Genomic DNA, 16,212 nt, shown 5'->3' with positions numbered 1-16,212 from the left:
CTGTTGAGTTAATATTCTATAAGAGGAACCGGGACTACACAATACTGTTGAGTTAATATTCTATAAGAGGAACAGGGACTACACAATCCTGTTGAGTTAATATTCTATAAGAGGAACAGGGACTACACAATACTGTTGAGTTAATATTCTATAAGAGGAACAGGGACTACACAATACTGTTGAGTTAATATTCTATAAGAGGAACAGGGACTACACAATACTGTTGAGTTAATATTCTATAAGAGGAACAGGGACTACACAATCCTGTTGAGTTAATATTCTATAAGAGGAACAGGGACTACACAATACTGTTGAGTTAATATTCTATAAGAGGAACAGGGACTACACAATACTGTGAGTTAATATTCTATAAGAGGAACAGGGACTACACAATACTGTTGAGTTAATATTCTATAAGAGGAACAGGGACTACACAATCCTGTTGAGTTAATATTCTATAAGAGGAACAGGGACTACACAATACTGTTGGGTTAATATTCTATAAGAGGAACAGGGACTACACAATCCTGTTGAGTTAATATTCTATAAGAGGAACAGGGACTACACAATCCTGTTGAGTTAATATTCTATAAGAGGAACAGGGACTACACAATACTGTGAGTTAATATTCTATAAGAGGAACAGGGACTACACAATACTGTTGAGTTAATATTCTATAAGAGGAACAGGGACTACACAATACTGTTGGGTTAATATTCTATAAGAGGAACAGGGACTACACAATACTGTTGGGTTAATATTCTATAAGAGGAACAGGGACTACACAATACTGTTGAGTTAATATTCTATAAGAGGAACAGGGACTACACAATACTGTTGAGTTAATATTCTATAAGAGGAACAGGGACTACACAATACTGTTGGGTTAATATTCTATAAGAGGAACAGGGACTACACAATACTGTTGAGTTAATATTCTATAAGAGGAACAGGGACTACACAATACTGTTGAGTTAATATTCTATAAGAGGAACAGGGACTACACAATACTGTTGAGTTAATATTCTATAAGAGGAACAGGGACTACACAATACTGTTGGGTTAATATTCTATAAGAGGAACAAGGACTACACAATACTGTGAGTTAATATTCTATAAGAGGAACAGGGACTACACAATACTGTTGAGTTAATATTCTATAAGAGGAACAGGAACTACACAATACTGTTGAGTTAATATTCTATAAGAGGAACAGGAACTACACAATACTGTTGAGTTCATTTTCTATAAGAGGAACAGGGACTACACAATACTGTTGAGTTAATATTCTATAAGAGGAACAGGGACAACACAATACTGTGAGTTAATATTCTATATGAGGAACAGGGACTACACAATACTGTTGGGTTAATATTCTATAAGAGGAACAGGGACTACACAATACTGTTGAGTTAATATTCTATAAGAGGAACAGGGACTACACAATACTGTTGAGTTAATATTCTATAAGAGGAACAGGGACTACACAATACTGTTGAGTTAATATTCTATAAGAGGAACAGGAGTCCAACAATCCTGTTGAGTTAATATTCTATAAGAGGAACAGGGACTACACAATACTGTTGAGTTAATATTCTATAAGAGGAACAGGAGCCCTGTAATACTGTTGAGTTAATATATCATAAGAGGAACAGGAAGTCAAGCAGTAGAACATGTGAAGTGTTGGTACTCAGCTCCGGTGAGCTCCTTCCCAAGTCAAGCACTGAATACTGTACGTACGTGTCTCTCTCTCTCTCTCTGTCACTACAAACTATTTTCCCTTCATTGTCTTTCTCCTTCAAACCTTTTCAACCTTTGCTAACTCTTTCTCTCCTAACTATTTCCACTAACGTCTATCTGTGTGTGCTTGATCGTGCGCACGTGTGTGTGTGTGTGTCAGACTCTGAGCTCGGTGCAGAAGTTGGTGGACATTGAGCCTTCGCCCATCAGTGTCATGAGGATGACGCTGGCACAGGTAGACCTAACCACTAGTCTCTACCCTCCAACCATCTAGAACCATAACACGACCCTGACACAGGTAGACCTAACCACTAGTCTTACCCTCCAACCTAACCACTAGTCTCTACCCTCCAACCTAACCACTAGTCTCTACCCTCCAACCTAACCACTAGTCTCTACACTCCAACCTAACCACTAGTCTCTACCCTCCAACCTAACCACTAGTCTTACCCTCTAACCTAACCACTAGTCTCTACCCTCCAACCTAACCACTAGTCTCTACCCTCCAACCTAACCACTAGTCTCTACCCTCCAACCTAACCACTAGTCTCTACCCTCCAAACTAACCACTAGTCTCTACCCTCCAACCTAACCACTAGTCTCTACCCTCCAACCTAACCACTAGTCTCTTCCCTCCAACCTAACCACTAGTAACTATAACCACAACCATGGCTGTAACTATAACCACAGCCATGGCTGTTCCACTATAACCACAACCATGGCTATTCCACTACAACTATAACCACAATCATGGATGTTCCACTATAACTATAACCACAGCCATGGCTGTTCCACTATAACCACAACCATGGCTGTTCCACTACAACTATAACCACAACCATGGCTGTTCCACTATAACCACAACCATGGCTGTTCCACTACAACTATAACCACAACCATGGCTGTTCCACTATAACCACAACCATGGCTGTTCCACTATAACCACAACCATGGCTGTTCCACTATAACTATAACCACAACCATGGCTATTCCACTACAACTATAACCACAATCATGTATGTTCCACTACAACTATAACCACAACCATGGCTGTTCCACTATAACTATAACCACAACCATGGCTGTTCCACTATAACCACAACCATGGCTGTTCCACTATAACTATAACCACAACCATGGCTGTTCCACTACAACTATAACCACAATCATGGCTGTTCCACAACAACTATAACCACAACCATGGCTGTTCCACTACAACTATAACCACAACCATGGCTGTTCCACTATAACCACAACCATGGCTGTTCCACTATAACCACAACCATGGCTGTTCCACTATAACCACAACCATGGCTGTTCCACTATAACTATAACCACAACCATGGCTGTTCCACTACAACAATAACCACAACCATGGCTGTTCCACTACAACTATAACCACAACCATGGCTGTTCCACTACAACTATAACCACAACCATGGCTGTTCCACTACAACTATAACCACAACCATGGCTGTTCCACTACAACTATAACCACAACCATGGCTGTTCCACTACAACTATAACCACAACCATGGCTGTTCCACTACAACTATAACCACAACCATGGCTGTTCCACTATAACCACAACCATGGCTGTTCCACTACAACTATAACCACAACCATGGCTGTTCCACTAGAACCACAACCATGGCTGTTCCACTATAACCACAACCATGGCTGTTCCACTAGAACTATAACCACAACCATGGCTGTTCCACTAGAACTATAACACTATAACCACAACCATGGCTGTTCCACTAGAACTATAATCACAACCACAACCATGGCTGTTCCACTAGAACTATAATCACAACCATGGCTGTTCCACTACAACTATAACCACAACCATGGTTGTTCCACTAGAACTATAACCACAACCATGGCTGTTCCACTAGAACTATAACCACAACCATGGCTGTTCCACTATAACTATAACCACAACCATGGCTGTTCCACTACAACTATAACCACAACCATGGCTGTTCCACTATAACCACAACCATGGCTGTTCCACTATAACCACAACCATGGCTGTTCCACCATAACTATAACCACAACCATGGCTGTTCCACTACAACTATAACCACAACCATGGCTGTTCCACAACAATTATAACCACAACCATGGCTGTTCCACTATAACCACAACCATGGCTGTTCCACTATAACTATAACCACAACCATGGCCGTTCCACTACAACAATAACCACAATCATGGCTGTTCCACTACAACTATAACAACAACCATGGCTGTTCCACTACAACTATGACCACAACCATGGCTGTTCCACTATAACCACAACCATGGCTGTTCCACTATAACCACAACCATGGCTGTTCCACTATAACCACAACCATTGATGTTCCACTATAACCACAACCATGGCTGTTCCACTATAACCACAACCATGGCTATTCCACTACAACTATAACCACAATCATGGATGTTCCACTATAACTATAACCACAACCATGGCTGTTCCACTATAACCACAACCATGGCTGTTCCACTATAACCACAACCATGGCTGTTCCACTATAACTATAACCACAGCCATGGCTGTTCCACTATAACCACAACCATGGCTGTTCCACTATAACCACAACCATGGCTATTCCACTACAACTATAACCACAATCATGGATGTTCCACTATAACTATAACCACAACCATGGCTGTTCCACTATAACCACAACCATGGCTGTTCCACTATAACCACAACCATGGCTGTTCCACTATAACCACAAGCATGGCTGTTCCACTATAACCACAACCATGGCTGTTCCACTATAACTATAACCACAACCATGGCTGTTCCACTACAACTATAACCACAACCATGGCTGTTCCACTAGAACTATAACCATAACCATGGCTGTTCCACTACAACTATAACCACAATCATGGCTGTTCCACTACAACTATAACCACAACCATGGCTGTTCCACTACAACTATAACCACAACCATGGCTGTTCCACTATAACCACAACCATGGCTGTTCCACTATAACCACAACCATGGCTGTTCCACTATAACCACAACCATGGCTGTTCCACTATAACCACAACCATGGCTGTTCCACTACAACAATAACCACAACCATGGCTGTTCCACTACAACTATAACCACAACCATCGCTGTTCCACTACAACTATAACCACAACCATGGCTGTTCCACTACAACTATAACCACAACCATGGCTGTTCCACTACAACTATAACCACAACCATGGCTGTTCCACTACAACTATAACCACAACCATGGCTGTTCCACTATAACCACAACCATGGCTGTTCCACTATAACCACAACCATGGCTGTTCCACTATAACCACAATCATGGATGTTCCACTATAACTATAACCACAACCATGGCTGTTCCACTATAACCACAACCATGGCTGTTCCACTATAACCACAACCATGGCTGTTCCACTATAACCACAAGCATGGCTGTTCCACTATAACCACAACCATGGCTGTTCCACTATAACTATAACCACAACCATGGCTGTTCCACTACAACTATAACCACAACCATGGCTGTTCCACTAGAACTATAACCATAACCATGGCTGTTCCACTACAACTATAACCACAATCATGGCTGTTCCACTACAACTATAACCACAACCATGGCTGTTCCACTACAACTATAACCACAACCATGGCTGTTCCACTATAACCACAACCATGGCTGTTCCACTATAACCACAACCATGGCTGTTCCACTATAACCACAACCATGGCTGTTCCACTATAACCACAACCATGGCTGTTCCACTACAACAATAACCACAACCATGGCTGTTCCACTACAACTATAACCACAACCATCGCTGTTCCACTACAACTATAACCACAACCATGGCTGTTCCACTACAACTATAACCACAACCATGGCTGTTCCACTACAACTATAACCACAACCATGGCTGTTCCACTACAACTATAACCACAACCATGGCTGTTCCACTATAACCACAACCATGGCTGTTCCACTATAACCACAACCATGGCTGTTCCACTATAACCACAACCATGGCTGTTCCACTAGAACTATAACCACAACCATGGCTGTTCCACTATAACCACAACCATGGCTGTTCCACTAGAACTATAACCACAACCATGGCTGTTCCACTAGAACTATAACACTATAACCACAACCATGGCTGTTCCACTAGAACTATAATCACAACCATGGCTGTTCCACTACAACTATAACCACAACCATGGCTGTTCCACTAGAACTATAACCACAACCATGGTTGTTCCACTAGAACTATAACCACAACCATGGCTGTTCCACTAGAACTATAACCACAACCATGGCTGTTCCACTAGAACTATAACCACAACCATGGCTGTTCCACTAGAACTATAACCACAACCATGGCTGTTCCACTATAACCACAACCATGGCTGTTCCACTATAACCACAACCATGGCTGTTCCACTATAACCACAACCATGGCTGTTCCACTATAACTATAACCACAACCATGGCTATTCCACTACAACTATAACCACAATCATGGATGTTCCACTACAACTATAACCACAACCATGGCTGTTCCACTATAACCACAACCATGGCTGTTCCACTATAACTATAACCACAACCATGGCTGTTCCACTACAACTATAACCACAACCATGGCTGTTCCACTACAACAATAACCACAACCATGGCTGTTCCACTATAACCACAACCATGGCTGTTCCACTATAACTATAACCACAACCATGGCTGTTCCACTACAACTATAACCACAACCATGGCTGTTCCACAACAATTATAACCACAACCATGGCTGTTCCACTATAACCACAACCATGGCTGTTCCACAACAATTATAACCACAACCATGGCTGTTCCACTATAACCACAACCATGGCCGTTCCACTACAACAATAACCACAATCATGGCTGTTCCACTACAACTACAACCACAACCATGGCTGTTCCACTACAACTACAACCACAACCATGGCTGTTCCACTACAACTATGACCACAACCATGGCTGTTCCACTATAACCACAACCATGGCTGTTCCACTATAACCACAACCATTGATGTTCCACTATAACCACAACCATGGCTGTTCCACTATAACCACAACCATGGCTATTCCACTACAACTATAACCACAATCATGGATGTTCCACTGTAACTATAACCACAACCATGGCTGTTCCACTATAACCACAACCATGGCTGTTCCACTATAACCACAACCATGGCTATTCCACTACAACTATAACCACAATCATGGATGTTCCACTATAACTATAACCACAACCATGGCTGTTCCACTATAACCACAACCATGGCTGTTCCACTACAACTATAACCACAACCATGGCTGTTCCACTATAACCACAACCATGGCTGTTCCACTATAACCACAACCATGGCTGTTCCACTATAACTATAACCACAACCATGGCTGTTCCACTATAACCACAACCATGGCTGTTCCACTATAACTATAACCACAACCATGGCTGTTCCACTACAACTATAACCACAACCATGGCTGTTCCACTAGAACTATAACCACAACCATGGCTGTTCCACTACAACTATAACCACAATCATGGCTGTTCCACTACAACTATAACCACAACCATGGCTGTTCCACTACAACTATAACCACAACCATGGCTGTTCCACTATAACCACAACCATGGCTGTTCCACTATAACCACAACCATGGCTGTTCCACTATAACCACAACCATGGCTGTTCCACTATAACCACAACCATGGCTGTTCCACTATAACTATAACCACAACCATGGCTGTTCCACTACAACAATAACCACAACCATGGCTGTTCCACTATAACCACAACCACAACCATGGCTGTTCCACTATAACTATAACCACAACCATGGCTGTTCCACTACAACAATAACCACAACCATGGCTGTTCCACTATAACCACAACCACAACCATGGCTGTTCCACTATAACTATAACCACAACCATGGCTGTTCCACTATAACCACAACCACAACCATGGCTGTTCCACTATAACTATAACCACAACCATGGCTGTTCCACTACAACTATAACCACAACCATGGCTGTTCCACTACAACTATAACCACAACCATGGCTGTTCCACTACAACTATAACCACAACCATGGCTGTTCCACAACAATTATAACCACAACCATGGCTGTTCCACTATAACCACAACCATGGCTGTTCCACTATAACCACAACCATGGCTGTTCCACTACAATGACCATAAACATGAACTTGGCCTTAACATGACTGCTGCTGTCGTGTCATGACCGTGACATACTACCCATCACATGCTGTCATGGCCGATGGCTGTTGAACCATGACGGTCGGTTAACCGTCATGACCGTTGATTAATTAGCATGCTGTTGAAGAGCTGGTACCACCAAGACCACGGCTGTTGAACCATGACCACCAGTGGTGTGTTGTCTCTGCTAGAACAGGAAGTAGTTCTAGTTATTGTACTGGCAGTGGCCCATTCCTCTAGGTAACCGACAGTAGGCCTTTTAACTGAGCCTGACCCTTGTGTTACCTAACCAACTACTGTAAAATAAGTCCCATTCACACATACAATGATATGATTATGCTGCTACTGTTCAACATATTAAGAACAATCTGCTATTTGTAGCTGATGTAAATTGTACAGGTAATTAAAATTACACACGATTGCACAATAGCCTACTTATCCAATTATGTTTTCTGTTCCTTAAATAGACCGTTGTGGGTTTGAGGTGCCAGTTTGAGGTGAGGGGGTCTGGCGTTGATGCTGAAGGGTTGTGTGTTAATGCAGTGTAGAAAGGGGACTTGGATATGTGGTACTAGGCTATGAAGTGAGGGGCTCCATTGGGAAGACACACAGACATCTGCTGCACACATGCTCACACACAGGAACGCACACACACATTCTCACACACACATGCAGTACTTTTCCATGTGGTTTTGACAGCCCCCTGCCTGTACCAGGCAGATTGTGTTAGAACTGCACAGCAGACGCAGCTTTTCTCTGTTATGTCAAGACAAACAATAGGAGGCTTTTTATTCTCCCTCCATTTCAAATCAGTCGGTCTCTCTTCTCTCCCTCCGTTTCAAATCGATCTATTTCCCTCTTTTCTCTCCCTCTGTTTCAAATCAATCTATTTCTCTCTTTTCTCTCCCTCTGTTTCAAATCAATCTATTTCTCTCTTTTCTCTCCCTCCATTTCAAATCAATCTATTTATCTCTCTTCTCTCCCTCCGTTTCAAATCAATCTATTTCTCTCTTTTCTCTCCCTCTGTTTCAAATCAATCTATTTCTCTCTTTTCTCTCCCTCCATTTCAAATCAATCTATTTATCTCTCTTCTCTCCCTCCGTTTCAAATCAATCTATTTCTCTCTTTTCTCTCCCTCTGTTTCAAATCAATCTATTTCTCTCTTTTCTCTCCCTCTGTTTCAAATCAATCTATTTCTCTCTTTTCTCTCCCTCTGTTTCACATCAATCTATTTCTCTCTTTTCTCTCCCTCTGTTTCAAATCAATCTATTTCTCTCTTTTCTCTCCCTCCGTTTCAAATCAATCTATTTCTCTCTTTTCTCTCCCTCTGTTTCAAATCAATCTATTTCTCTCTCTTCTCCCTCCGTTTCAAATCAATCTATTTCTCTCTTTTCTCTCCCTCTGTTTCAAATCAATCTATTTCTCTCTTTTCTCTCCCTCCGTTTCAAATCAATCTATTTCTCTCTTTTCTCTCCCTCTGTTTCAAATCAATCTATTTCTCTCTTTTCTCTCCCTCTGTTTCAAATCAATCTATTTCTCTCTTTTCTCTCCCTCTGTTTCAAATCAATCTATTTCTCTCTTTTCTCTCCCTCCGTTTCAAATCAATCTATTTCTCTCTCTTCTCCCTCCGTTTCAAATCAATCAATTTCTCTCTCTTCTCCCTCTGTTTCAAATCAATCTATTTCTCTCTTCTCTCCCTCTGTTTCAAATCAATCTATTTCTCTCTTTTCTCTCCCTCTGTTTCAAATCAATCTATTTCTCTCTCTTCACTCCCTCTGTTTCAAATCAATCTATTTCTCTCTTTTCTCTCCCTCTGTTTCAAATCAATCTATTTCTCTCTTTTCTCCCTCCGTTTCAAATCAATCTATTTCTCTCTTTTCTCTCCCTCTGTTTCAAATCAATCTATTTCTCTCTCTCCTCTCCCTCTGTTTCAAATCAATCTATTTCTCTCTTTTCTCTCCCTCTGTTTCAAATCAATCTATTTCTCTCTTTTCTCTCCCTCTGTTTCAAATCAATCTATTTCTCTCTTTTCTCTCCCTCTGTTTCAAATCAATCTATTTCTCTCTTTTCTCTCCCTCCGTTTCAAATCAATCTATTTCTCTTCTCCCTCCGTTTCAAATCAATCTATTTCTCTCTCTTCTCCCTCTGTTTCAAATCAATCTATTTCTCTCTTCTCTCCCTCTGTTTCAAATAAATCTATTTCTCTCTTTTCTCTCCCTCTGTTTCAAATCAATCTATTTCTCTCTCTTCACTCCCTCTGTTTCAAATCAATCTATTTCTCTCTTTTCTCTCCCTCTGTTTCAAATCAATCTATTTCTCTCTTTTCTCCCTCCGTTTCAAATCAATCTATTTCTCTCTCTTCTCCCTCTGTTTCAAATCAATCTATTTCTCTCTCTTCTCTCCCTCTGTTTCAAATCAATCTATTTCTCTCTTCTCTCCCTCCGTTTCAAATCAATCTTTCTCTCTCTTCTCTCCCTCTGTTTCAAATCAGTCTCTTTTCTACATGTATTCTTTATTTAACGAGGCAAGTCAGTTAAGAACAAATTCGGCCAAACCCGAACGATGCTGGGTCAAATGTGCGCCGCCGTATGGGACTCCCAATCACAGCCGGTTGTCATACAGCCTGGAATCGACCCAGGGTGTCTGTAATGACTCCTCAAGCACTGAGATGCAGTACCTTAGACCCCTGCACCACTTGGGAGCCACTTGGCAGCAGTTCAAACCAAATTATTGTATCTAGTTCTCTAGTTCTGTGTGTGAGGTGGGTTCTAAAGCTGCGTCGAGTAGAGTTGTACTGTACTTGGTGTGGTTGCTCGGTAGCTGTATCCAGGGGTACATGGGGTGGTTGCTAGGTAGCTGTATCCAGGGGTACATGGGGTGGTTGCTAGGTAGCTGTATCCAGGGGTACTGTACATGGTGTGGTTGCTAAGTAGCTGTATCCAGGGGTAAATGGTGTGGTTGCTAGGTAGCTGTATACAGGGGTACTGTACATGATGTGGTTGCTAGATAGCTGTATCCAGGGGTACTGTACATGGTGTGGTTGCTAGATAGCTGTATCCAGGGGTACTGTACATGGTGTGGTTGCTAGATAGCTGTGTCCAGAGGTACTTGGTGTGGTTGCTAGGTAGCTGTATCCAGGGGTAACTTGGTGTGGTTACGAGGTAGCTGTGTCCAGGGGTACTTGTACTTGGTGTGGTTGCTAGGTGGCTGTATCCAGGGGCACTTGGTGTGGTTGCTAGGTAGCTGTATCCAGGGGTAATTGGTGTGGTTGCTAGGTAGCTGTGTCCAGGGGTACTTGGTGTGGTTGCTAGGTAGCTGTATCCAGGGGTAATGTACATGGTGTGGTTTTTAGGTAGCTGTATCCAGGGGTAACTTGGTGTGGTTGTTCGGTAGCTGTATCCAGGGGTAACTTGGTGTGGGTGCTAGGTAGCTGTATCCAGGATTACTTGGTGTGGTTGTTAAATAGCTGTTTCCAGGGGTACTGTACATGGTATGGTTGCTTGATAGCTGTATACAGGGGTACATGGTGTGGTTGCTAGGTAGCTGTATCCAGGGCTACTTGGTGTGGTTGCTAGGTAGCTGTGTCCAGGGGTACTTGATGTAGCGGAGTCTTATTTAGGATATTAGAATCACATTCCATAATTTCCACGGTAACCGCTTAGGAAGGGGGGTTGTGTTCTTCTTATCTCCATGGTAACTATGTGTGTGTGTGTGTGTGTGTGTGTGTGTGTGTGTGTGTGTGTGTGTGGGTGGGTGGGTGGTAGAGTCGAAAGTTGGAGACAGACACGGGGAGCCCGACAGAGGAGCACAGTCTGAACAAGGAGGCCAGGAAATGGGCAACCAGAATGGCCCGAGAACACAAGAACATTGTCCACTACAAGAGAGTGAGTCCACACACATACTAGTTGTTGATCTCGGTTCAGATCTTTGGTTCAGATCTTCACATCTTTGAAAACCAGATGTGATTTTAGTCTGTGAGATTTAAGTGTGTGTGTGTGTGTGTGTCTGCCATTAGAGCCTGGAGGAATGTGAGACACTGGGAGTCCCTCAAACAGAGCAGGGCCGGCTTGATCTGGAGCTGAAGATAGAGGATACCAAAGAGAACATCCGCAAGGCTGAGGTGCGTGTTTGTAGGAAATAAGGTAGACCTATACCCCCCCCCCTCTCCAAGTAGAGTTGTCTCTCCATCCATTCTCTCATAGGCAGCCTGTCAGTCTATGAATCAGATCAATCCATCTCCTCAGCTCCTCCTCCTCCTCAGTTCTCCCACCACCTTCTCAGCTCTCCCACCTCCTCAGTTCTCCCACCTCCTCCTCAGCTCTCCCTCCTCCTCCCCCTCAGCTCTCTCTCCCTCCTCCCCCTCAGCTCTCTCTCCCTCCTCCCCCTCAGCTCTCTCTCCCTCCTCCCCCTCAGCTCTCTCTCCCTCCTCCCCCTCAGCTCTCTCTCCCTCCTCCTCAGCTCTCTCTCCCTCCTCCTCAGCTCTCTCTCCCTCCTCCTCAGCTCTCTCTCCCTCCTCCTCAGCTCTCTCTCCTCCTCCTCAGCTCTCTTGCCTCCTCAGCTCTCCCTCCTCCTCCTCAGCTCTCCCTGTTCCTCCTCAGCTCTCTCTCCCTCCTCCTCAGCTCTCTCTCCTCCTCCTCAGCTCTCTTGCCTCCTCAGCTCTCCCTCCTCCTCCTCAGCTCTCCCTGCTCCTCCTCAGCTCGCCCTACTCCTCCTCAGCTCTCCCGCCTCCTCCTCAGCTCTCCCGCCGCCTCCTCAGCTCTCCCGCCTCCTCCTGAAGCTCTTCCGCCTCCTCCTCAGCTCTCCCTCCTCACCTTCCTTTTCTCTCTCATTCCTCTCTGTGATTTCCCTCTATCTGGCCCCCCCTGCTGGCTGATATAGTCATAGCACCCACAGACAGAGATGTGAAATGCACACCGCTATGGACAACTCTCTACCACCCCTCCCTTTCTTCCCTCCCCTCTCTCCACCTCCCTCCCACTCCCTACCCCCTCTCTCCACCTCCCTCCCTCACACTCTCCACCCACTCTCTCCATCTCCCTAACTATCCACCTCTCTATACCTCCCTCACCCCCTCTCCACCTCCCTCCCTCATGCTCTCTACCCCCTCTCTCCACCTCCCTCACCCCCCCTCTATCACCTCTCTACACCTCCCTCACCCCCTCTCCACCTCCCTCCCTCACACTCTCTATCCCCTCTCTCCATCCCCCACCCCCCCCCCTCTCCACCTCTCTACACCTCCCTCACCTACTCTCTCCCTGCCCCCCATTATCTCCTGCTCTCTGTTGAATGTTTGAGTCCATATAGGTTTAATGGGTCTGAGGGGAGGGGCAGAGCTAGGACAACCAATAGTATGTGTGGTGGGCGGGGTCAGAGCAGGAAGTGATAGTGTACATACAGTGCCTTGCGAAAGTATTCGGCCCCCTTGAACTTTGCGACCTTTTGCCACATTTCAGGATTCAAACATAAAGATATAAAACTGTATTTTTTTATGAAGAATCAACAACAAGTGGGACACAATCATGAAGTGGAACGACATTTATTGGTTATTTCAAACCTTTTTAACAAATCAAAAACTGAAAAATTGGGCGTGCAAAATTATTTAGCCCCTTTACTTTCAGTGCAGCAAACTCTCTCCAGAAGTTCAGTGAGGATCTCTGAATGATCCAATGTTGACCTAAATGACTAATGATGATAAATACAATCCACCTGTGTGTAATCAAGTCTCTGTATAAATGCACCTGCACTGTGATAGTCTCAGAGGTCCGTTAAAAGCGCAGAGAGCATCATGAAGAACAAGGAACACACCAGGCAGGTCCGAGATACTGTTGTGAAGAAGTTTAAAGCCGGATTTAAAGCCATTTCTTAAAGATATCCATAAAAAGTGTTGTTTAAAGTTTGCCGTTTGCCACAAGCCACCTGGGAGACACACCAAACATGTGGAAGAAGGTGCTCTGGTCAGATGAAACCAAAATTGAACTTTTTGGCAACAATGCAAAACGTTATATGTTTGGCGTAAAAGCAACACAGCTCATCACCCTGAACACACTATACCCACTGTCAAACATGGTGGTGGCAGCATCATGGTTTGGGCCTGCTTTTCTTCAGCAGGGACAGGGAAGATGGTTAAAATTGATGGGAAGATGGATGGAGCCAAATACAGGACCATTCTGGAAGGAAACCTGATGGAGTCTGCAAAAGACCTGAGACTGGGATGGAGATTTGTCTTCCAACAAGACAATGATCCAAAACATAAAGCAAAATCTACAATGGAATGGTTCAAAAATAAACATATCCTGGTGTTAGAATGGCCAAGTCAAAGTCCAGACCTGAATCCAATCGAGAATCTGTGGAAAGAACTGAAAACTACTGTTCACAAATGCTCTCCATCCAACCTCACTGAGCTCGAGCTGTTTTGCAAGGAGGAATGGGAAAAAAATGTCAGTCTCTCGATGTGCACAACTGATAAAGACACCCCAAGCGACTTACAGCTGTAATCGCAGCAAAAGGTGGTGCTACAAAGTATTAACTTAAGGGGGCTGAATAATTTTGCACGCCCAATTTTTCAGTTTTTGATTTGTTAAAAAAGTTTGAAATATCCAATAAATGTCGTTCCACTTCATGATTGTGTCCCACTTGTTGTTGATTATTCACAAAAAAATACAGTTTTATATCTTTATGTTTGAAGCCTGAAATGTGGCAAAAGGTCGCAAAGTTCAGGGGGGCCGAATACTTTCGCAAGGCACTGTAAATAACTATCCACACTCCACTTCCTGTTACTGACCAGACGTTAAATAGCTTTTATCTCCATGGAAGTGTACTGTAATGAGTCCATCTCCCTGCACTTCCTGTTTACCTACATACTACTTACCTGGCTGGAACCCTTTGTAGACTTTATGTTTGACTGTCTGGAGTTAGTCTGTCCTCCACTGCTGACCAGAGAGACTGACGGTCGCTGACGTGCTGCTCCACCATAGACGTGATGATGATAACTGATAGATGTTGGGCTGACAGGTGACCTGTGAGTGCTGATGGGATAGATTGAGTCCTCCAACGGCCCCTGTCAGTCATATTGATTACCCAGCAGTGTATGTGTGTGTGTGTCCATGTATGTAACCTCTCTCTCACTCTAGATAGTAAAGCTGAAGGCAGAGGCTCGTCTGGACCTGCTGAGACAGGTGGGCGTTGCCGTGGATACCTGGCTGAAGAGCGCCATGAACCAGGTGATGGAGGAGCTGGAGAATGAGCGCTGGGCTACGCTGAACTACACTACCCACGATCCCTCACTCTCGGTGAGACACCTGCCCTCCCTCCCTCCCTCTCACTACACCACCGTTCCACACTTTGGAAGAAACTACCCACAATCCCTCACTCTACACTACACTCACTGAAATGCCTCTCTCCCACTACATGTCATCACCCCAGACTGTTTCTTTACCACAGGGCAGCCAAGGCATGTGTGTGGGCTTCAGCACTTTGGCCCTGTGTGTGTGTGTGTGTATGTATGTGTGTATGTGTGTGTGTCTGTGTGTGTGTGTGTCTGTGTGTGTGTGTGTGTGTGTGTCTGTGTGTGTGTCTGTGTGTCTGTGTGTGTGTGTCTGTGTGTGTGTGTGTGTGTGTGTCTGTGTGTGTCTGTGTGTGTCTGTGTGTGTCTGTGTGTGTCTGTGTGTGTCTGTGTGTCTGTCTGTCTGTCTGTCTGTCTGTCTGTCTGTCTGTCTGTCTGTCTGTCTGTCTGTGTGTGTGTGTGTGTGTGTGTGTCAGCAGGATGTTGAGGTAAGCAGTCTGCTCATCTTCATCATTTAACATTCTGTTCATATGACACTGCAGCAACCACAAGAGAGGGGGGTGAAGACTGAGAGGAAGGAGAGAGAGAGAGGGGGTGGAGGGTGAGAGAGGGGGGTGAAGACTGAGAGGAAGGAGAGAGAGAGAGAGGGGGGAGTAGGGGGAGAGAGAGGGGGTGAAGACTGAGAGGAAGGAGAGAGAGAGAGGGGGGGTGAAGGGGGAGAGAGGGGGGGTGAAGACTGAGAGGAAGAAGAGAGAGAGAGAGGGGGGTGAAGGGGGAGAGAGAGGGGGTGAAGACTGAGAGGAAGAAGAGAGAGAGGGGGGGTGAAGACGGAGAGGAAGGAGAGAGAGAGAGGGGGGTGAAGACGGAGAGGAAGGAGAGAGAGAGTGGGGGGTGAAGAC

At 44.4% G+C, this 16,212-nt stretch overlaps 1 protein-coding gene across 2 annotated transcripts in view; it reads left to right on the top strand.

The window, feature by feature from the left end:
- The window catches only part of LOC135553165 (F-BAR and double SH3 domains protein 2-like), an 89,014-nt gene that overhangs the window by 59,951 nt on the left and 12,851 nt on the right, over positions 1-16,212 (top strand). For both annotated transcript variants that reach the window (XM_064985328.1, XM_064985327.1), the window contains exons 11-13: positions 11,796-11,915; positions 12,047-12,151; positions 15,162-15,320. In XM_064985328.1, the coding sequence (XP_064841400.1) occupies positions 11,796-11,915; positions 12,047-12,151; positions 15,162-15,320 (384 nt within the window). The remainder of the gene's footprint in view (positions 1-11,795; positions 11,916-12,046; positions 12,152-15,161; positions 15,321-16,212) is intronic.

Source organism: Oncorhynchus masou, chromosome 13 (genome assembly GCF_036934945.1).
Source record: "Oncorhynchus masou masou isolate Uvic2021 chromosome 13, UVic_Omas_1.1, whole genome shotgun sequence".
Classification (NCBI taxonomy): Eukaryota; Metazoa; Chordata; class Actinopteri; order Salmoniformes; family Salmonidae; genus Oncorhynchus; species Oncorhynchus masou.
The sequence above is the reverse complement of the archived record's forward strand: the minus strand, read 5'-3'. Positions and strand labels throughout refer to the sequence as shown.